Source organism: Cnephaeus nilssonii (genome assembly GCF_951640355.1).
Source record: "Cnephaeus nilssonii genome assembly, chromosome: 10".
NCBI lineage: Eukaryota > Metazoa > Chordata > Mammalia > Chiroptera > Vespertilionidae > Cnephaeus > Cnephaeus nilssonii.
In genome coordinates, this window is record NC_137081.1 from 18,476,629 (window position 1) to 18,499,300 (window position 22,672).

The following is a 22,672-nucleotide window of genomic DNA, read 5'->3' on the forward strand; positions in this document are numbered from 1 at the left end:
GGAGTGGGATTACTGGGTCAAATGGGAGTTCCATTTTCAGTTTTTTGAGGAAACTCCACAGTGGCTGCACCAGTCTGCATTCCCACCAGCAGTGCACGAGGGTTCCCTTTTCTCTGCATCCTCGCCAACACTTGTTGTTTGTTGATTTGTTGATGTTAGCCATTCTGACAGGTGTGAGATGGTACCGCATTGTTGTTTTGATTTGCATCTCTTGGATAATTAGTGACGTTGAGCATGTTTTCATGTGTCTCTTGGCCTTCCATCTGTCTTCTTTTGAAAAGATTCTATTTAGGTCCGTTGCCCATTTTTTTATTGGATCATTTATCTTCCTTTTATTAAGTTGTATAAGCTGCCTGTAGATGTTGGAGATTAAACCTTTATCAGTGATGCCATTTGCAAATATGTTCTCCCATGCAGTGGGCTATCTTGTGGTTTTGTTGATAGTTTCTTTTGCTGTAAAAAAGCTTTTTATTTTGATGTAGTCCCATTTGTTTATTTTCTCTTTAGCTTCCATGGCCCTAGGGGCAGTATCGGTAAAGAAGTTCTTTTGGCATATGTCTGAGATTTTGCTGCCTGTGGATTCCTCTAGTATTTTTATGGTTCCCCATCTTATGTTTAAGTCCTGTATCCATGTTGAGTTTATTTTTGTGTATGGTGTAAGTTGGTGATCTAGTTTCATTTTTTTGCATGTATCTGTCCAATTTTCCCAACACCATTTATTGAAGAGACTGTCTTGATTCCATTGTATATTCATGCCTCCTTTGTCAAATATTAATTGAGCATAGTGGTTTGGGTTGATATCTGGATTCTCTATTCTGTTCCATTGATCTATATGTCTGTTCTTGTGCCAGTACCAGGCTGTTTTGAGAACAGTGGCTTTGTAATACAGCTTGAAATCTGGTATTGAGATCCCTCCTACTTTATTCTTCTTTCTCAGGATTGCTGTGGCTATTCGGGGTCTTTTTTTATTCCAGATGAATTTTTGGAGAGTTCTTTCAAGGTCTGTGAAATATACCGTTGGTATTTTAATAGGGAGTGCATTGAATCTATAGATTGCTTTGGGTAGTATGGACATTTTAATGATGTTGATTCTACCGATCCATGAACATGGTATGTTCTTCCATCTGTTTACGTCTTCCTCTATCTCTTTTTTCAGTGTCCTGTAGTTTTCCGCGTATAGGTCTTTTACCTCCTTAGTTAGGTTTATTCCTAGGTATCTTAATTTTTTTTGGTGTGATGGTAAATGGGATTGCCTTTTTAGTCTCTCTTTCTGTAAGTTCACTATTGGTGTATAGAAAGGCCATAGATTTCTTGGTGTTAATTTTTTATCCTGCTACATTGCCGAATTCATTTATTAAGTCTATGAGTTTTCAGACGGAGTCTTTCGGATTTTTTATGTACAATATCATGTCGTCTGCAAATAAAGACAGCTTTACTTGTTCTTTTCCAATTTGGATGCCTTTTATTTCTTCTTCTTGTCTAATTGCAATGGCTCATACTTCCAGTACTATGTCAAACAGGAGTGGTGAGAGTGGGCATCCCTGTCTTGTTCCTGTTCTTAGGGGAAATGTTTTTGGTTTTTGTCCATTGAGTATGATGTTTGCTGTGGGTTTATCATATATCACTTTTATTATGTTGAGGTCTGAGCCTTCTATTCCCACCTTCTTGAGAGTTTTTATCAAAAAAGGGTGTTGGATTTTGTCAAATGCTTTTTCTGCATCAATTGATATGACTATGTGATTTTTATCTCTCAATTTGTTTATGTGATGTATCACGTTTATTGATTTGTGGATATTGTACCCATTGTTATATTTAGCATCTTTAGTTATCACTACTGACTCTATAGCTGCTAACATAATTAGACACATTTTATATATACCTAGTTCTAGAACAATTTGTACATCTCTTTAATAATAAACATATTTTAGTTCTAAGTATAAGAAATTGCTACATATTAATGATGCTGATTTATGAATAATATTTTTAAACTTTGAATATAATTTTCCACACCTACATACCAATGGGGAAAATAGTATAACAAACACCATTTATCCATCACCCCCATTCAATAGCTATCATTATTTTGTCAATTTTGTTTCATCAATCCCCTTCTATCACATTTTCATGTGTTTTATTCTTAAGCAATTTTGAAAGAATATATATATATATATATATATATATGTATATATGTGTGTGTGTGTGTATATATATATATATATATATATATATATATATATATATATCTTACCTAATAATAGACAAACATGTAAATTGATCGTACCTCTGCTACACCACCAGCCAATCAGGAGTGATATGCAAATTAACCAAACAAAGATGGCGGTTAATTTGCATACACAGGCGCTGAGTGACAGGGGTGGCAATGACGCAGGCATTCTGCCCCACCCCCCCATCTCTCAGGGCCTCTGGGCAGCGTGGGAAGGTGGGGCCAGAACGGAAAGAGGCAGCTCCCGGAACGGAAAGAGGTGGCTCCGGGGCCTGAGCGGAAAGGGGTTAGGCCGGAGTGGAAAGGCGGTGTCGGCAGCCAGCCAGGGAAAGGAAAGCCCATTCTAGCACGAATCTTCGTGCATCGAGCTTCTAGTATATATATATATATATATATATATATATATATATATATATATATATATTTAAGTTTAAACGTTGACTACAGCAAAAATGGTATAATATTTTTAAAGATAATGATTTCATAAAATAACCTTTATCTATTTGGTTGCATATGTTTTTGTATCTTATTTCTGAAAATGATCTCTATTTTATAAATAACTGCAATATTTGTTTTAGTATGCAGAACCACATCTAGGTCTTTTTAATATCTGAAAGATTGTCACTGAAACTTAAAATATATCAACCTGATAGAAGAGCCCTTAAAAGACAGTTTTCTTATGGTAATTTTTTCCTGAAAATACTAAGATTATTAAAAAGCCTTATAGAAACAGTTATTTATGATTTTAGAGATTTAACAATTTTATTCTCTAACAAAGGAAAGTCAATATAACTAGTGGAATGGTGTTTCTTTTGGGGGCATTTATGAATTCTATTCAGATATTAATAATCATAGTATCTAGTTAATTTATGAATACTTTTCATTTCCTAACACAGGAAGATTGCTTGTCACACAAGGCATTTGGTGCTTTCTTTTCCTTTGCAACTGTAATTCTCACTTTATCCCCACCTTCCCTGAAATTTTACTTGGAATTTATCTGCATTTTTTACTCTCACTGTAAATCAAAAGACCCCAAACACTGGCTTTTGTTTACTAAGAAACCATCATGATTATTTTGTTAAAGGCAAATGAAGTTTATTTATATAAACATCTTTTAGGAGGCAAGAGTATGGAATGAGTGAATTGCCAAATGGAAAAAAAAACAACAAAGGAAAGTGAAACAGTTTTAGTGGTCTAGAATGTGGCTTATTTTTCTTTTTTCCCTAATGCAAACATTGGCTCTAGTTTTGCATACCAGGATGACTGTCTGAAGTAGGGTTTGTTTCTTTGTTTGTTTGTTTTCATGCAACGTGTCCATTCCTCTTTGATAACAGTATCGCCTTTGTTAAATATATTTTTTATTGATTTCAGAGAGGAATGGAGGTGAGAGAGAGAGAAACATCAATGATGAGAGAGAATCATTGATTGGCTGCCTCTTGCATGCCCCACATTGGGAATCAAACCCGCAACCTGGGCATGTGCCCTGAGTGGGAATTGAACTGTGACCTCCTGGTTCATAGGTTGATGCTCAACCACTGAGCCACACCAGTTGGGCTATAATAGTATCTTGATCTCCCTGTGGGTCTCTGTATACTCTCAGTTGTTGTAGTGGGCACTCAGTCCTAGCTTGTTCCATCACACCCTCCCACATGCCAATCATAGTAATTGATTAAGGGATAACCCATGATCCAAGCTAGCCAATGAGGGACAATTTCTACCCAATATAAAACAGCTGGGCAATAGAGGTCTTCTCTCCAGATGCTGAATTTGTGAGGCTATGCACCTGACCCTGCTATGACCTCATGTGGAGAGAAACCACCTGAGAGTGAACTCACAATGAAAGCAGAGGTGAGGGACAGAGAGATGGTGCTCTTATAACATCATTCCAACTTGTTGGTCGAATTAGTTCTGATTTCAGTCTATGTGTATTTCTGGGTTATAAATATACTAGAGGTCCAGTGCATGAATTTGTGCACCAGTGGGGTCCCTCAGCCTAGCCTGCGGGATCGGGCCAAAATTGGCTCTCCGACATCCCCCAAGGGGTCCCAGATTATGAAAGGGTGCAGGCCAGGCTGAGGAATCCCACCGATGCACGATCAGGGCTGGGGAGGGACGCCAGAGGTTGGCCAGCCAGGGAGGGACCGCAGGAGGGCTCCTGGGCATGTCCGGCCCGACTCGCTCAGTCCTGATCAGCCAGACCCCAGCAGCAAGCTAACCTACCAATCAGAGCATCTACCCCCTCATGGTCAGTGCACATCATTGCGAGTGGTTGAGTGGCCTTAGCATATAATTAGCATATTACACACTGATTGGTGGAACGGACGACCGCATAACCAGACACTTAGCATATTAGGCTTTTATTATATAGGATATTCTTCAACTATATTTTCCTTTGCCACTTTGAGTTGATTTTCTTTCTCTGGCAACTGAAAAATGTCAGAATATTCCATCTAATACTCAGATAAATTAAAACTGTTTTTTTTTAATTAATTGTAATGTCAACTTTGCCATTTTTGTTTCATGTACATTTCTAAATAATTTGTGTCTCACTTTTACCCCAAGCAGTCATCAGTGCTCTTAATCTCAAATTATTTCCTAGCTTTTAGCAAATGCCCATCTGATACAAATGGATTGTCAGATTAAGAGGGCAAGAGCAAGATAGTGTGATGGAGGGAGACTGAGTAAAGAACAAACTAATTACATTTTGCTTTAAAATTTCTGAGGTACAAAGCCAGGTCATTAGAATACAATATACTGGAATATTACCTTAGATTTCCATAAAGATGCCTTCACAGAATTATGATTTAATCTAAATGTATTTAATATAGCAGACATATTAGCTTAGCTTTCTGGTGTAAGTACTTTCCTTTCTCCCCAGACTATAGCATAGAAAGGGTTTAGAAATAATCTTGGGTTGGCATTTTGGCTCTTACTAGATCTGTTATCTTGAAAAAGTTCCATAACTTCTCTGTTTCAATATCTCATCTATAAAATGAAAATAATGTTTTCTTCACATGTGATTGAAAGTATTATATAATACAAAACGTTCAGGAAAAAGTAGATACTCAATAAATGGAAACTAGTGGTTTTATCTTTTATCAACCACTTGAAATCATTTTGAAGGTAAAATATCAATTAAGTGTTAGGCCTTTGTATTTCCTCAGGTAATGAATTACTAAAGATGTGACATTTAAGCTAATCTCTCTATAATTTCAGAGAATCTGATGATTTTCGAAGCATCAGCAGATAATACTATTTGAACTAATTTATCTAGCTCCTACAAACTCATACAAGACTCGCACTATTTGATGGCTCCAGCCATTCTTTTCCTCTTTGGTTGGGTGGTCGATATCATCTGGGCTCTCATTCTTTTCTCACATATTTACATCTTTTTTACTATAACTATTAATGGTTTAGTGGTGCTGATTTATTATTTACCCAACTTTATCCAATGGGCTATGTTGTCCTGGAGTGAGAAAGAATGAAGTTCTAAAAATAAGAGATCAACTGAAGGACTTGTATGCATGCATGTAAGCTTAACCAATGAATGCAAGGCACTGGGGGGCAGGAGGGTGAGGGCATGTGGCGTAGGGGAGGTCCATGGGGGAAAAAGGAGATGTATGTACTACTATTTGTAATACTTTAAACAATAAAGTAAAAAAAAATTAAGGATATGATTATAATAATTCACCCCCCCACCAATAACTAACAAAAGCTGACACGATTTTCTTCCCCACTGACAAAACGGCACATCCAGGAAGGGAGATTCCTCTGTAATGAAGTTAGTGTTGACAGGACTGTTCATGAAGAGAAAAACTTCTAAAATATTAGAATTCTACATCCTTGAGTCTTAAAATGTAGTAAATGTTATGGTTTAAATAGTGGAAAAAGAAAAATGCTACAGGTGGTTTTATTACTTTATAATAAGATTAAAAAACTAAAGTTTTCATTGAACTTGTGGTATAAAATATAAGCCTTCAGGGCTTTCTCTAGTCATGAATAATGGGGAAGAAGCTATCACAGAATATGAAGCGCACTTTACCATAACTCAACTGATCCCCAGAACCAAACTGAAAATGGGTTTTCTGCTGACATCAGCCAAAGCTTTTCTGAAATTTTTGCATAGCTCCAGGTGCATGGGGTCCCTGAATAAATATTATTTCAACACTGTTTCGCTGCAGAGATGAGGACCAAGTTAGGAAACATGTCTACCAGGATTTCTTAATGAAAGCAGGTGGTTTTTTATATTCTAAATAAATTCAACAGTTAGAACATTTTTAGGACTTTAGGTGCATTTCACAAAGGATTTCTGTAATATTCAGAAGATAGCTCACATAGGGAAGCATCTGCTCAAGAAAACATCCATTCGTGCTCTCCTAATAAGAGGAACGTATTTTAAAGACTACATATGATAAGATCAACAGTTTTATTCCTAGCAAGGAAAGACACTTTTTGGATTTATTAACCTGCTAAAGTTTAGGAATTTCTGCACTATCAAAGAGCTGCCTTCCTAAAGGAGAGTGGATTTTACATGAAAGACAAAAAATAATTACTGTATTTGTTTAAAACTGTTTCTTGGCAAACATATAAAACATACCCTGTGGGTAACTCAATAAGTAACATTCATAGTTTAAGTAATGGTAGGTTTTTATCTTCAACCTCTGTTTATTGTATCCGTTGAACATATTACCTAATTTCTATATGCTCGACTCCTCAATCAAGATATTGAAGCACTCTCCAGTCATGTTTAAGACATGAGTTTCTACCCAGAGATATTTGAAATACATTTTTTTAAATCTATATTTATACATTGACATCAGTTAATCTTTGTTCAAGCAGTACTACCTACAATAGACTAAAGTTAAGACCCTTTAGTGTGTACATAGTAAAAATACTGAAAAAGTTTTCAAATTGTTGTAGCACTTAAGCACTCAAGCAAGTTAAATTTCCAAGTAATGTATTTCTTTTTCTGAAATGTATTGATCAAGCGATGGGATGCAAAATAAACTAAATCAAATTTCACATCTCTTTCAATGGTGTTTTTGAAATTCTGAGTAATGACTCAGGTTGAGCCATTAATGCAAATCCTCAAAACTTAAATAGTTTCATTTTGGGGCATCTTTTAAAGAAACAACAGATGCCTCTTCACATGCATTCTAAAAATCAATAGAATTAATCAATAATGCTCTCCACAGGTAATAAATGCTGAGGAGCATTTCTGCCCATCTATATTGATCAAGAGAATTGCTTCAAATTGCTTCTGATGTGTATAAAAATCATTTCCTTATTGATCAAAGACTCTCTTTCCTCTTTGATATGTAATTTCATATATGGCACACAATTGTTCTACACTTCATTCTTGTGTATTTGTGATAAAAAAGTTCCTATGATCTGTCCTATGAGACTAATTTGAATGAAACATAAAATGGGTGTTTTTGTTTTCTTGGGGGAATGCATTGCTTAATATTTAATCAAAGAATTCATAACCATAAGAAATTACTGAAATTATTTTTAATGAGAAATATAAGATTTATTTCACTCAGATTTTATTGTTTAGAATAAGCTTAAAGTTTTGAGTCTGCTTCTATTTCTTATAACAATTCCATTTAATTCACAATGATGCTATTCCTGATGGTATAAGTAGTAGAAAACAGCATAGTTTTAGCCAAGTGTTGATTCATAATATTGCTGGAAAATTATATTTTTGTAACAAGAGCTAACATGTAAGTGAATTTTGTGACCTTTTTGTTAATATATATGTTAAGTGTATAGAGATAAAGTAATAAGAAAAGTATGTTTCTAAATTAGTTTTCTAAACAATTTCATTAGATCCAGCCTTTACTGAGTCTGATTAAATAGGACTCTGTTCATCATTGGCACAAACAATATATGTATCCACAGTTGCCTTGGTTAGTAGTGATGGCGACTGATGGCTCATTGAGCAAGTGCTATTAGACAAATTAAGAAGTTTTCCAAAAAAGCTCAACTTCTAACTCTTGATACATTATCTAGCATTCTGAATTACTCCTCCAATAACAAAAAAAAATTCTCAAAAATTTCTATCGACATGAGTTAGCAAATTTCATAACCTACACTCCCAATTTTCCTTCTCTAGATGTTCCATTACAAAATGACATTATTTTGTCCAATGAATACACCACCATGGAATGTGTTACTGAACTAGTATCTCCTTAAAACTTGACCAAAAGTTTTCATTCATCTCATAATTTTTATTTTGAATATCAGGGAATATGAATTGTCATATTGACAACTGAGGTCCCAATATCTCTATCTTAAATCATTAATTTTGCTTTAACAATTTAATTTTGTCCTTTTTTATTCTGAAGGAATCTTTAACGTAAAATAAATTAAGTTGAACTTTTTAAAATATATTTTTATTGATTTCAGAGAGGGAGAGAGAGATAGAAACATCAATGATGAAAGAGAATCATTGATCTGCTGCCTCCTGCATGCCCCACACTGGGGATCAAGCCCGCAACTCGGGCATATGCCCTGACCGGAAATCAAACTATGACCTCCTGGTTCATAGGTCAGCCCTCAACCTTTGAGCCACACTGGCCAGCTGGGCAAGTTGAAATATTTTAACCAAACAAAACTGTTTCTTTTTTCATGAACAATTTGTGTATTCCCAGAAAGCTAATTGCACAGTAAGACTCTCAGAGTCAGTAAGTGCTAGCTATTAGGGTAACGATAGAAGTTAAATTTTTAAAGTATTTCTTGTACTTAGGTAGAAATTAATTTTAAAGTATCTCTAGGAGCAGGCAAAGATTCAGCTGGGAACTACAACTGCACACCCAAGAGATGTTTACTCTGACTCATGCTATATTTTAGTGAGAGCAGCTTAATCACAGTGGGAGAAACGACATTGAGCCAATCAATAACAATTCATCCGGAGGTATTAAGGTATGACGCAGAGGATAAGAGCATGACTTTTTGGAGTCAGACCAGCCTCAAATCCAGACTCCCCTACTTATAATCTGTGTGGCTCTGGAGAAGTTGCTTTTATCTCTCTAAGCCTCATGTTCCTCCTCTGTGAAGCAGGGTATGTGTTAGCCCTGCCCAATTGAAATATAATGTGAACTGCATATATAATCTTACATTTTTACTAGCTATGTTTTCAAAAAGCAGGGAAATTATAAAATGTATATTATTAAATGCAATATATCCAAAATAATATCACATATGTAATCAATATAAAAGTTATTAATGCATTTTTTCATATCAATTCTTCAAAATCTGGTGGGCATTTTACAATTATAGCGCATTTCAGTTTGCACTAGTTGCATTTTAAGTTCCCAATAGCCCCATGTGAGTCATAGCTGCTATAATGGATAGCACAGGTATACAGTTACCCCATAAGGATATTGTGAGGATAAAATGAGACAATGTGTATAAAGGACTTGGGATAGTACTTGGCAAATAATAAGCACTAAAAAAGAGAGTAGTGAAAACTGTTACTATTTCTTTTGAGTATTGACTACAACAGCCAGTGTGATAAGCTTGGGGGAGGGCAAAACATGGCATAGCTCCTGGGCTGAGTAATTACAAATTTAAGAAGGTAGGACAAATACATAGTTAACTATTATTTCTGTCATCTTATTAGCACATGGATGGTATGAATAAAATGCAAAAAATATGTTCAAAAGAGGAAGATCACTTGGGATGCCTTGTACTGACTTATTGAAGAAGGTCATTTTGAACTGGGATTTAATAAGTAAGTGTTCTTTCATTAGGAAGATATAGTTAGGAACCATGGAGACAGCTAAGGAAAATATTTCAAAAGGAATAATAGGAGTAACAATCCAAAGTTGGGGAAGTGAAAAATATTTTCAACAAATAATGGCAAATTATTTGATGAACACAGGGTTCATAAATAAGAGTGTACTTGGGTGAGTAAATTCCATAAAGCACTAGGACCCTTATTCAGTGTGAGAGGGAAATGGAAAAAAAACAAAAAAACAAAAAAGCAACGATTTGGGAATCAAAGATCTAATTCACCCAGGTTCTACAACTGCCATGAATATGTTTTCTTATTTGGGGCAGGTCAGTTTATCTCATCTGTTTTGTTTGGGTCTTAAACAGAGTTTATTGTTGTTGCTGCTGCTTTTGTTGTTCTATTCAAAGTTATGGTATTTCAGGATGGGATTGACATAATTGAAGTAACACCTTAGAAATTAATACAGGTAGACTTAAAAGTAAAGACATTCTAACAAAAAAAAATCATTTAGGGTATCATTTCAATCATCCTGGCATCCAAAGTTAAGGATTTAAATATTGTAGACCTAACAGTTGGAAATGGGAAGGTTATAGAAAATTAGTAAAGAAAAATGGATAGAACTTGGGTTGAGGATGAAGAGGGAGAAAAGGGGATAAATGAACTAATGCCCTTTGGGATCTGGAAAAAAAGAGAATTTAGTATTTGAAATAGAAATGGAAGAACTAGGAAAATAATTTTGCTGAGATATGGGAAGGGATATGATTTTTTTTAGTTAGCAATTAGGTACAATTTTTCTAACTGACTTATTTCATTTAACAGAATATCCTCTAAGTCCACTTATGTTGTTGCAAATGGTAAGATTATGTGTATTTTTATTGTTGAATAATATTCCATTATATATACCACATCTTCTTTATTTATTCATATATTGATAGACACCTGGGTTGATTCCATATCTTGGCTACTGTAAATAATGCTGTAATTAACATAGAAGTGCATATACCTTCAAATTAGTGTTTTCTTTTTTTCTCCAGATAAATACCCAGAAGTGAAATTGTTGCATTATAGAATAGTTTTATTTTTATTTTATTTTTTGAGGTGCCTCCATACACTATTTTCTTTTTTTTAAATATATTTTATTGATTTTTTACAGAGAGGAAGAGAGAGGGATAGAGAGTTAGAAACATCGATGAGAGAGAAACATCGATCAGCTGCCTCTTGCACACCCCCTACTGGGGATGTGCCCGCAACCAAGGTACATGCCCTTGACCGGAATCAAACCTGGGACCCTTGAGTCCGCAGGCCGACGCTCTATCTACTGAGCCAAACCGGTTTCGGCCATACACTATTTTCTATAGTGGCTGCATCAACTTACAATCCTATCAACAGTGCATATGGGTTCCCATTCCTCTACATCCTCTCCAACACTTACCTGTTGACTTTTTTATAATAGCCATTCTAAGAGGTGTGAGATGATATTTCATTGTGATTTTGATTTGATTATCTTGATGATTAGTGATGTTAAACATTTTTTCATGTGTCTAATAATGTATACATCCTTTGAAGAAATATCTATTCAGGCTCTCTGCCCATTTTTTTAAATCCCCACCTGAGGATATGTTTTGTTTTTTTAACTGATTTTGGTGAGATTGGAAAGGAGAGGGAGAGAGAGAGAGAGAGAGAGAGAGAGAGAGAGAGAGAGAGAGAGAGAAATATCAGTGTGATAGAGAAACATCTATAGTTTGCCTCCCCTATGCACCCTGACTGGGAATCAAACCCATAACATGGAAATGTGCCCTGACCTGTGACCTTTCAATGTATGGGACAACTGAGCCACACAAGCCAGGACTTCTGTCCATTTTTTAATTGGATATTTTTTTGATACTGAGTTGCTTGAGTTCTTTATATACAGGGTGGGACAAACATAGGTTTACAGTTGTTCCTATGGAAAATAATACAATAATCCTAATATATAAAAACCCTGGGTCCGGCACAACAGGAGGCTCCACCAACCGGAAGTCAGTCCTGCAGTCAGTGCTGGGTTGCCATGGCGATCCAGCAATGACTGCTATGGCAGCAGGTGTGGTGACCCAGCACTAACTGCTGAGGGGGCTGTGGATCAGGCCCAGAGAAAGGCCTTAAGAGAGAAGCAGGGTCTGATCCATAGCCTCTGTGGCAGCTGTTGATCAGCACTTGCCTCTCTCTTTCTCTCCAGGCCTGGCCAGCAGCCGCACCTTTATTTCTCTCCAGGCCTCCACCAGGGCTACGATCAGCCCCACCTTTCTGATCAGGCCCTATTGATAGGCCCAGAGACACCTACTGGCACAGAAACCAACCAATCAGAACCAAATCCAGGAAGGAGCCAATGGCTGCCTAAGAGGCAGAGCTATTGACGCTGACTGGCATAGAAACCGACCAATCAGAATCAAATTGGCCCGCAGGGGAGGGCAGTTGGGGGCCATCAGGCTGGCAGGGGAGGGCAGTTGGGGGTGACCAGGCCTGCAGGGGAGGGCATTTGGGGTTAAGGTCAGGCCGGAAGAGAAGGGCAGTTGGGGGGACCAGGCCTGCAGGGGAGGGCGTTTGGGGGTGAGGTCAGGCCAGCAGGGGAGGGCAGTTAGGGGTGACCAGGACAGCAGGGGAGGGCAGTTGGGGGTGATCAGGCCAGAAGGGGAGCAGTTAGGTGTTAATTAGGCTGGCAGGGGAGAGGGTAGGGGGTGATCAGGCTGGCAGACAGAAGTGGTTAGGGGCAATCAGGCAGGCAGGCAGGTGTGCGGTTAGGAGCCAGCAGTCCCGTATTGTGAGAGGGATGTCTGAATGCTGGTTTAGGCCTGATCCCTCCTCTAGTCCTATATAATAAAAGCATAGTATGCAAATTGTCCCCTTGACCGGGAGTTGTCTGCGAGTTCAACAAGGGGGTGGGGCTGGCCAGGGGAAGGGAGGGAGGCCCTGGCTGGCAGCTGCTAGGGACCCTACCAGTGCACGAATTTCATGCACTGGGCCTCTAGTTAATTGTCAGGGTCCAGCCTGACGGTTGAACCGGGCTGAGGTAAGGAAGTGGGAATTGAGAAAAGAAAGAAAGACAGGACAGCGGGGTCGGGAGGAGTCTGCAAGTGGTCGACCGATTTCAGCTAGCTTTATTGACTTCGCAATGCCTTTTATACACAAATACTGAATAGGAGGTCAACAAAGAGGAATGTACTCTCTGTTCTTCTTAATCTCTAAGATAAAGCAGAAGGCCAAATTTTGGGTAAATATTTACAGACTTTTGATAAGCTATGAAAGGTCTCTCTTATTCTGCTCACCTGATGACAATAAGAATGTGACATCAAAACAAGTCAGGGAACACTGCATGGGAAGGGACTAATTCTTGTCGGTCCCTTCGGGTGCAAGGACTCTGTCAGCTTACACCCGGTCTCCAACAGTTAATAAATAACAACAAAAGAATAAGTGCTGTGTTTCACATTTTCACAACTGTAAACCTATTTTGCCCCCACCTTGAATTTGGGGTATTAATTTCTTATTAGATAGGCCATTTGCAAATATATTCTTTCAATCAGTAGGTTGTCTTTTTATTTTGTTGATTAGAGGCCTGGTAGGCTCCCTAGGCCTGGCTGGCAATCAGGGCCAATTGGGGCCTTCCAGCTGCCGGCCAGGGCCTCCCTTCCCTGGCTGCCAGCTGCCAGCTGCCGGCTGGGGCCTCCCTTCATTCCACACTGCCCCCTGGTGGTCAGTACACATCATAGTGAGTGATCAAACTTCCCGTCTCTCAGTTGAGCTCCTGAGGGGACACTTTGCATATTAGCCTTTTATATATAGAGATGGTTTCCTTTACTACACAAAAGCTTTTTAGTTTCATGCAGTCCATTTGTTTATTTTTGCTTTGCTTGCTCATGCACAAGGAGACATATTAAAAAAAATAATGCTGTGCCCGGCTGGTGTTGCTCAGTGGTTGAGCATCAACCTATGAACCAGGAGGTCATGGTTCAATTCCCAGAAGTGTCCATGCCCAGGTTGCAGGCTCAATCCCCAGTGTGGGGCATGCAGGAGGCAACCAATCAATTATTCTTTCTCATCATTGATGTTTCTATCTCTCTCTCTCCCTCTCTGTTCCTCTCTGAAATCAAATAAAATGTTTAAAAAAATAAATAATGTTGATATCCGTATCAGAGCTTACTGCCTAGGTTTTCTTCTAGGAAGTTCATGGTTTCAGATGTTGCATTTACTAGTAAGCCTTTAGTCCATTTTTAGTTTATTTTTGTATATGGTGTGAAAGTGGTCCAGATTTATTTTAATTTGAATGTATCTTTTCTCAATACCATTTAATAAAAACATTGTCATTTCTCTATTCTATGTTCTTACCTCTTGTCATAAATTAATTGACCTTATAAATGAGGTTTTATTTCTGGACTTCCTATTCTGTTCCATTGATCTATGTGTCTGTTTTTTGTTTGTTTGTGCTGACACCGTACTATTTTAATTACTATAGCTTTGCTGCCTTCAATATTCCTTCTTTAATGTTTGTTTCTATGTATTAGATGAAACAGCTATCTCTTCCAATCTTGAAAGATGGACTAGAATAGGAGCAACCTTTTTGTAGACTGTGGATGCTGGGTGGGTTTTTTCATGCCAGTTGGAATGTAAGTGGGTGTGTGTGCCTCCTGGGGCACTCTGGTGGACCAGCTGGCTGGGGCTGCAGCAAGTGCTGGCTGAGGTGGCCAAGGCATGCTATTGGAGGTCTTGCAGGGTGATTAGAGTGCTTGGACCAAGCTCCCACCCACACTACCCAGAACTAAAAGATAATGATTTAATGCTAATTATTTCACTTTTCTTTATGGGCTTTGATTCTGTTTGTAAATAATGGGGCTCACAAACACCACTGATCCAAGAGAGTTTCCACACATCCTGAAAGTCCCTGCAGTTCTCTACCTATTTGGCAGTAAATGGAATGTTTTCATGCATAGTCTAAGAGCTCTTTAATACCCTAGAACAGGTGAGTCTGTCTGCAAGGCCCCTCAGGAATATTTCCCCCTACTACAAGTCACATGTGGGAGTAGACTCCCTATGATTTTCATGTTTCCATCTCTCCTACCCTTCTCTATGTGGTTCCTCTCATTTCATGTGCAGAAGCTGTTCAATCAGCCCTTAGTTCTTCAGGAGGAATTGTTTTATATGTAGGTGTATATTTTTTATGCTCGTGGGAGGTGAGTTCTGGGTCTTCTTACAACCTTAAGTTCAGGGCCATCTTCACCTTAATCCATTACACTTTCAGTAAAATTAAACATGGTTGTGAATTTATACCCCTAGTTCAAGTAATCCTGAAAAACCTTACCATGAACTTGCTGACTCAAGTCTGTTCTAGCAAAGACATTTTTTTAAAACACCTGAGGCTGTGCTGCTGAATTATATAATCCTAACATTAAATTCCAATATCATTTCCTCCATTTTATTACACAAACTTTCGGAAATCATCAAGAACCTTTATAATTATTTTTAATTATAATTTTTACATATTTGAATTGAACAAAAGATAATGATTTAATGCTAACTCTTTCACTTTTCTTTATGGGCTTTGATTCTATTTGGTTTCAAAAATAGTAAATAATATTTACCCCCTTCCTAGCCATAATATGAAGACTACAAAGAAAAAAAGTTGTTTTATTCTTAGAAAAGTCACAAGCAGCTATTGCCTGTAGAGGCAGGAAGTGAAATCCATATGCAATGCTTCTGTCAGCAAAGACTTTGTAGAAGAGAGTTTATAATAAATATTCACATCTGCTGCTTTGGACACTTTAATCCATCCTAAGGATCTTTGCTGTGTCAGGCTTTGTTCTAGATGAAGAAGCCCAGTAGTTATAAAGGTTTGCAAATAAGCTATATTTATCATGGTTAGCTTTCTTTTTATAACCTTTCTCTGTTTTAGAGATATCCATGACAATTTTTAGTATAATTTGTGATTAAATATTTCACGGTGACTCTATGGTGTTATCATATAGAATTTTCATCATGGGATAGACAAATTCTATTTTCACAATATATCACCTACTTATAATTTGTCAAAGAAGTCATCATTGATAACAATGCTACCTGGATGTGGAAAACATAACTCAAAGTGCTTGTGATTAAATGCTAGCTCCCTCCATAGACAGGTTTCTAGTTTTTCCAAACCTCTCTTTTTTCATCTATATAATAGAGTTACTATTATTTTTTATTATTAGATTATTCTAGGGTTTATATGAAATTATCCATGTTATGTCACTAAATCTAGTATCTAGCATGTTGAGTTTAATGAATTTTAAATGCTTACTAAAATGGTACTATATGCCTTTTAAGTTGTATTAGATAATCCCATGAATCGTACTAATATTATATTTGTTTAACCCATGTACTGAATTTATGTAAACATAATCTATTGCTTTTACTTACCTCCACATTTCCTGATAGTTTGCTACTAAATTTTTAATAATAAAAGCAGTTAGAATTGAATTGCTGATATATTTTTCCTATAACAAAATTATCCACTCAAAAAAATATGGTATGAAAATCATGAGTATACTTTGTGTTGCATTTAGTTCCCTTATGCAACAAAAATTTAACTAAATTTTGAATTTTAAATTAGATAATAAAAACCAAAGTTATCTTTAAAATGGAGGTATTTTCACTTCAACCCCAAAGAAATTTGTTGTGTCAGTTTTTAAAGAATAAATGTATTATTATAGTATTAAGTAACAATTTAGTATAATTATAATAAAACAGCTTGCATATAATACAAAATTTAAAATCTAAACAAATTATATACTATATATATGTATATCTTTGCCATGGATATATTTGAAGCTTGTGTTTTTTAACAATTTTTCACAAATAATTTACTTAAAAAGGAAAGCTGTGTTGCTTAGTGCTTTCAACCTCATCTCCTCAATATTATTTATTAATCCCAAATTTAAGGAGACTAGCAGAGCATTTGATGACCTCTGCATATAAAGTCAGTAACACATTAGGTTTTTACTTTCTCATTTTAAATTTTTATAATTTAATCATTCACGTGTCTTTAATTTTGACTGGAATTATTTTCGATACAGACAAGACTTAGTTCATATTTAATGACTGGTATCTAATACAAAATGAGTTTGTTGAATTAAAATTAAAACAAAATATATATATTGATCTCACTAATATGTGGAATCTAATGAACAAAATAAACTAATGAACAAAATGGAATCAGAAGCATGTATATATGGGACAGACTGGCTGGTGCCCAAGGGGAGGTGAGTGTGGGTGACTGGATAAAGAAGGTGAAAGGAGCCTGGCTGGCTTGGCTCAGTGGTTGAGCATTGACCTATGAACCAGGAAGTCATGGTTCAATTCTTGATCAGGGCACATGCCCAGGATGCAGGCTCCATCCCCAGTAGGGGGCATGCAGGAGGCAGCCAATCAATGATTCTTTCTCATCATTGATGCTTCTATCTCTCTCTCCCTTTTCCTTCCTCTCTGAAATCAATAAAAACATATTTTTTTAAAAAGGTGAAGGGATCAGCTAATGAACATATATGCATACCCATGGGCATGGACAATAGTTTGGTGAAGGCCAAGGGAGGTGGGAGGTGGGGGTGGGTGGAGGTGGGCAAAGGGGGAGTGGGACAGCTGCAATTATGGCAACATTAAAATGTTTTAATGCAAAACTATATATTCTATTGCTTATAAACTATGACTGAGGAAATAAAACTTTGATATTCCCCTCTTTCTCTCTCCTCTCTCTCCTCTCTCCCTCTCTCCCTCCAGGTCGAATATTAGCTCAGGCGAGTGGCAGTGGCGTTATTCATTTGCTAGATCTTCAATCAGGGCAGATTTACAAATTGATGGGCCATGAGAATGAAGCTCACACAGTGGCGTTTTCTCATGACGGAGAGAGTCTGTTTTCCGGAGGCTGTGACGGCACTGTTCGAATATGGTCCTGATGATCAGCATATCCCACTGCAGAGGGCATTCCCTTTAAGGCTTGGAAATGCCTCATGTAGTCCCAAACCAGTAAAACCCGATTAAATATGCCAGCAGGTAACATTTACAATTTGCTTTAAAACATGCTTTGAATATATATTTTAATGCTCATACTGTTACCAACAATAAAACAAAACTTTCTGTTCATTTATTTGTGTCTGGGTCTCTTTTTTTTTCTTATTTTTTATAAGATTTTAGAAACAGCATTTTTGCTAGAGGTTTGGAAGAAACAGCTTTACAATGACGCCTAATGACAGACTAGATGAATTACAGGAGATTGATTTTGAATGTTAGAGAACAAACTGCAGGAGAACCAGGGTACTTTTTAAAAAATCAAATTTAAGCTACAGGAAGACCTGAAGTTTAACCATGTAGCACAGGGAATGTGTTTCTTCAACTGAAGAGTCAATTAGAATTGGACCCATACATTTTTGCAGATTCTTTGACAAGCATTATGCTTTATCTATTAATAAAAATCAGAGACTGCAGCTGGTTTAAATCTAAATGCGAGGCTCTTCCCGAACTTTCATCTCTGCAGCCCATCCAAGAATACATTAAGTATAATTACAATGTTTATTTTTTATTGTAATCCAATGCAAATAAGTAAATAAGTATCTCGCACGTAAAGTGCCTTCCCCCCCCACACACACACCCTTTACCCCCCTACCCCCACTCTCACATCCTGCCCCGTGCATGCATCAGCTGTATAAAGTGCAACTGCTTAGAGAACACCAGCCTGGTCTAAAGAAGCAGCTCGGGATTTCGACCCTGATGGGCTCAGAAGCCAGTTGGCGCTGTCCGTGGTGCTGAGGAATTCCCGGCTGCCGGCAGAATGAGCTCCAAATCAGCAGTCTGCAAACTGCTCTCAGTGATGCAGGAACCCAGCTAAAGTTGCTCCTTTCCTTCACGTCCACAGTTAGTATTTTCTGGTGTGTAAGAAGGGATTCAAGCAACATATTGTGGATGATGCTGATGCTGTTGCCAGCGGAGCGGGTTTTAAGCGACAGCATGCTGTTGCTGTTTGTGATCCACAGAGCCTAGCCAAATCACCTCTACTGCCGTAGCAAACACTGTGTAAGTGAACTCATGTGTGGAGGAGGCGTAATCAGCCGGGAAATTTCATAGAAGGATCGGAGAAAATGCTAAAAACAAGTTCAACATGATTCTGCTACTTGGGTCTGGATTTCTACAGGACCAGCATTGCTTCTTGCTTTGAATTTTGAAGACGGGTCCAAAGCATATTTCTTATGTGTGTCTGCTGTATTTCTCTCTGGAAGGGCGGGAGACTGCTTCTTGACTGTGGTTTGAAATGAGAGGTAGAGAGAATGGATTGCCTTTAATTCAAGCCTGAAAATGCATTCTTTGGATAATTAAAGAGGAACTGCTTTTCTAAAACATACCTGATCATTTAGTTCATATTGGTCTATGACCCCCATCACCACTATTAACCTCCAGAGTGATTAGGTAAGTGTATCTTATGACATGAGTTATGTTTGTTTTCTCAAAGAAATAAATGCAGTCATTTTAAATGATATGTAGCAATGTGGGGAGGGGGGGAAAGTTTAGCTGGAAAGTGTTCTTCCATTCAGCAATGTTTGCTTGCTTATTAAAAATCTTCAGATAAATATTGTATTGGATTTATCTAATATTTTTCTCTTAAATAGTGCCTTAAACTGCACTAAAGCAGCTCAATTATGAAGAGGAATTTTTTTTAAATAGCTTAAGAACTTTGTTATATTAAAAAGAAAACCATGTTTTTCTTCATGCAGATTTTAAAAGGTATTTCATATAATAAAAGCATGCTTAATGTTTATATAAAGTGGATATTACACACCTTTTTTTACCTTTAAGTATACATTTACTATAACCTGACATTAATGCCTACCTGTAGCTTATAGAGACCATTTCTGTCTATGTCCTTTTGAAGCAGAATGATATGGGTATTTTATATGGCTTATTTTGCATGTATTAACAGTTACTACTGGAATACTATAAAGAAGCACAATATATTTTTTCTCCCAGGATAAACTTTCTATATATATGAGAGATGTATAAAATGCATGCCTTAATTAATAAAATACATATGCTTTTTTCAGAAGCTTCTGTAATGTTTGTAGCCTTTGTAGTAATTTAAGAGAAAAAAAATGCTTTGTCAAAGGGAGCTTCCAGATTCTCAAGTAGAATTATAGGTTTGCATTTTTTTATTCTGTCATGACTCATTATTTTTGACATATTTCAAAAGAAATTCATCTCACTTATCATTACCTACCCAAAAGAATTTAGAGAGCAGTTTTCTTTTTAAGGGAGGACATGAACATACTTCCTTCAATTTACTATTACTAGAATTTGCATATCTAACTTAAAATGCAAATATTATCGGTTCATGAAGTTCCCTAATGCCATCTTTACCTTATTTAAAAGAATCATCTGCATGTTAGACTGAAAAGAGATGGTTTATCATTGCTCCTATTATAATCTGAAAATAAATAATATTCATAAATGATCTGAAAATGTCTAATATACAATTTTAGTGATTGTTGGCATAAAGCCAAAATCATTTAAATAGACAAATGAACTATTTGACAACACTTTTCCTTATATATTATTCATTCAAGTCAGTTTCCCCAGAGTTTTTATATGAGTTAGTCACTCTAAACATTTAAATGAGTATTGCTAGTGGGCAGCGCTCCACACAAGCACTAATACTATGTGAAGTTTACAAGAGTCATTGCCACCAAACTAATAAGGCATCTTTTCTATAAATGGCAACTCCTCATTACTATTCTATGAAACCAATAGTTTTACTGTGGCATTTTTGTGCAAAATATCTTTGGCATGTCAAAAGAGAGATATGTTTTCAAAATTGTTAAATGGTATTTATTATAATAAATGGTATTTATTATAATACATTCAAATAGTATTACACAAATTCTAGATTCCAGTTGCTATAAAAATTATCTGATACATTTTTCCTGCCCACTAGGAGCTTACTCTCTGAGTAAAATAAAGGTGTGGACAATAATATGAATATATTTATTTTTAATTAATTATTTTAAATGCAAGGAGTTCTCGTATCATTTGTTATTTTAAATTTTCTTTCTCTTATTCACTGTCAAATAGTTATCTATTTTTCTTCTTGGCTATATTTCAAAATCCAGATTTAAATTTACTGAAACAAGAAACCCCTATTGAGACCACTGCTGTTCTCCAACTATGGGCATAAAGAAGCCAGAAGGCCTTTATAATAGCTCCATTCCAATTACAATTAACATCCAATTCTTGGTTTCTGCCCTTTCTCTTAAAAGTAGAATTTTTCTCACTAATCTCATGAGTTTTTGTACAGATGGTTATAATGTATATACGTTCTATCGCTGACTAGTACAGTTTATAGAATAATAGAAAATGTAAATTCAAGTATTCTGAGTTATTTGTAAGTAACCACTTGTAAAATCACCCTTTGAGGTTCAGTAAAATAATATATTACAAATTAGACAAAGCCAGACTTTTAAAAATCAGAAGGTGACTTCAAGCTTAAGGTTCCTATGTGAAAGAACTCCATATATGTTGTTAAGGATCAAGTCTCTAGACTTCATAATAAAGCATAGATAGTTGCATGAACTTAGTCTACTTCTAGTCTATCTTCCAAACAGATCCCAAATAAACAGATTAAGAGCATAGGGTTAAATAAATCTATATTTTCTTTATATATGTCAAATTACTTTTTAAAAATATTTATTTTCAGCCTACCCCTCCCCATGGAAGGAGCTGAGTATATTCAGTAGTAGGAGCACATCCAGAAGCCTTTGAGGAGGGGGATGGCTCTTCATATTCATGAAGCTTGCATACTTCTGTTGGTCATCCCTGGATTGGTCACCTCTGCTGCCATCAGTCATGAAGACTATCCTGCTGATGAAGGGGACCAGACCTCCAGTAATGACAATCTGATCTTTGATGACTATCGAGGGAAAGGGTGTGTGGATGACAGCGGCTTTGTATACAAGTTGGGAGAACGATTTTTCCCAGGGCATTCCAACTGCCCTTGTGTCTGTGCTCTGGATGGACCTGTTTGCGACCAGCCAGAATGCCCTAAAATTCACCCAAAGTGTACTAAAGTGGAACACAATGGATGCTGTCCTGAGTGCAAAGAAGTGAAAAACTTTTGTGAATATCATGGGAAAAATTACAAAATCTTGGAGGAATTTAAGGTATGAGTTACCATCCATGTTTATTGAGTACTAACTTTTTACACCACATACTTAGTAAATTACTACATTAAAATTAAAGCTGGAAAAACATTTTTAAATTTCCCTTTAATTTACAACAATAACCCAGTTAGAATATGTACCACTGTAGTCAACAAATAGCTGATTGGTTTGTTGAGCAATACCTAAAGGGCTTCACAATAATTTTTTCTTTCAGAATTATTTGTGGCATGCTGACATCTTTTTTCCCTTAAATTTTTCTTCTGTGTTATTACAAAGTATAATTTCTGATGGAAACACTTAATTGGAAGCTATGTGTCTATTAAGTTAATGTTTAAATTTTGTAAGGTTTTTTTGATGTGGCTTATTAGCCTGTATTTGGAGCCATTTAACCATAACTTAGAACTATCTGTTCAGTGTATGGAACTGCAATGCTAGAAACACAGTTTTGAGCTATGGTCTTCATATTTATGCACTGAACCTACTTCTTGTAGAGCACAGTCCGCATTCTGT

At 36.6% G+C, this 22,672-nt stretch overlaps 2 protein-coding genes across 2 annotated transcripts in view; both read left to right on the forward strand.

The window, feature by feature from the left end:
* LOC307106541 (sperm-associated antigen 16 protein-like) overlaps positions 1-17,917 on the forward strand; it is a gene marked incomplete at its 3' end in the record, with an annotated part of 592,327 nt that extends 574,410 nt beyond the window's left edge. The window contains exon 8 of the mRNA XM_079783103.1: positions 17,742-17,917. Coding sequence (XP_079639229.1) covers positions 17,742-17,917 — 176 coding nt within the window. The remainder of the gene's footprint in view (positions 1-17,741) is intronic.
* Positions 17,918-21,757: 3,840 nt separating this feature from the next.
* VWC2L (von Willebrand factor C domain containing 2 like) overlaps positions 21,758-22,672 on the forward strand; it is a gene marked incomplete at its 3' end in the record, with an annotated part of 136,006 nt that continues 135,091 nt past the window's right edge. Inside the window, exon 1 of the mRNA XM_079781708.1 lies at positions 21,758-22,162. Coding sequence (XP_079637834.1) covers positions 21,773-22,162 — 390 coding nt within the window. The 5' untranslated portion in view covers positions 21,758-21,772. The remainder of the gene's footprint in view (positions 22,163-22,672) is intronic.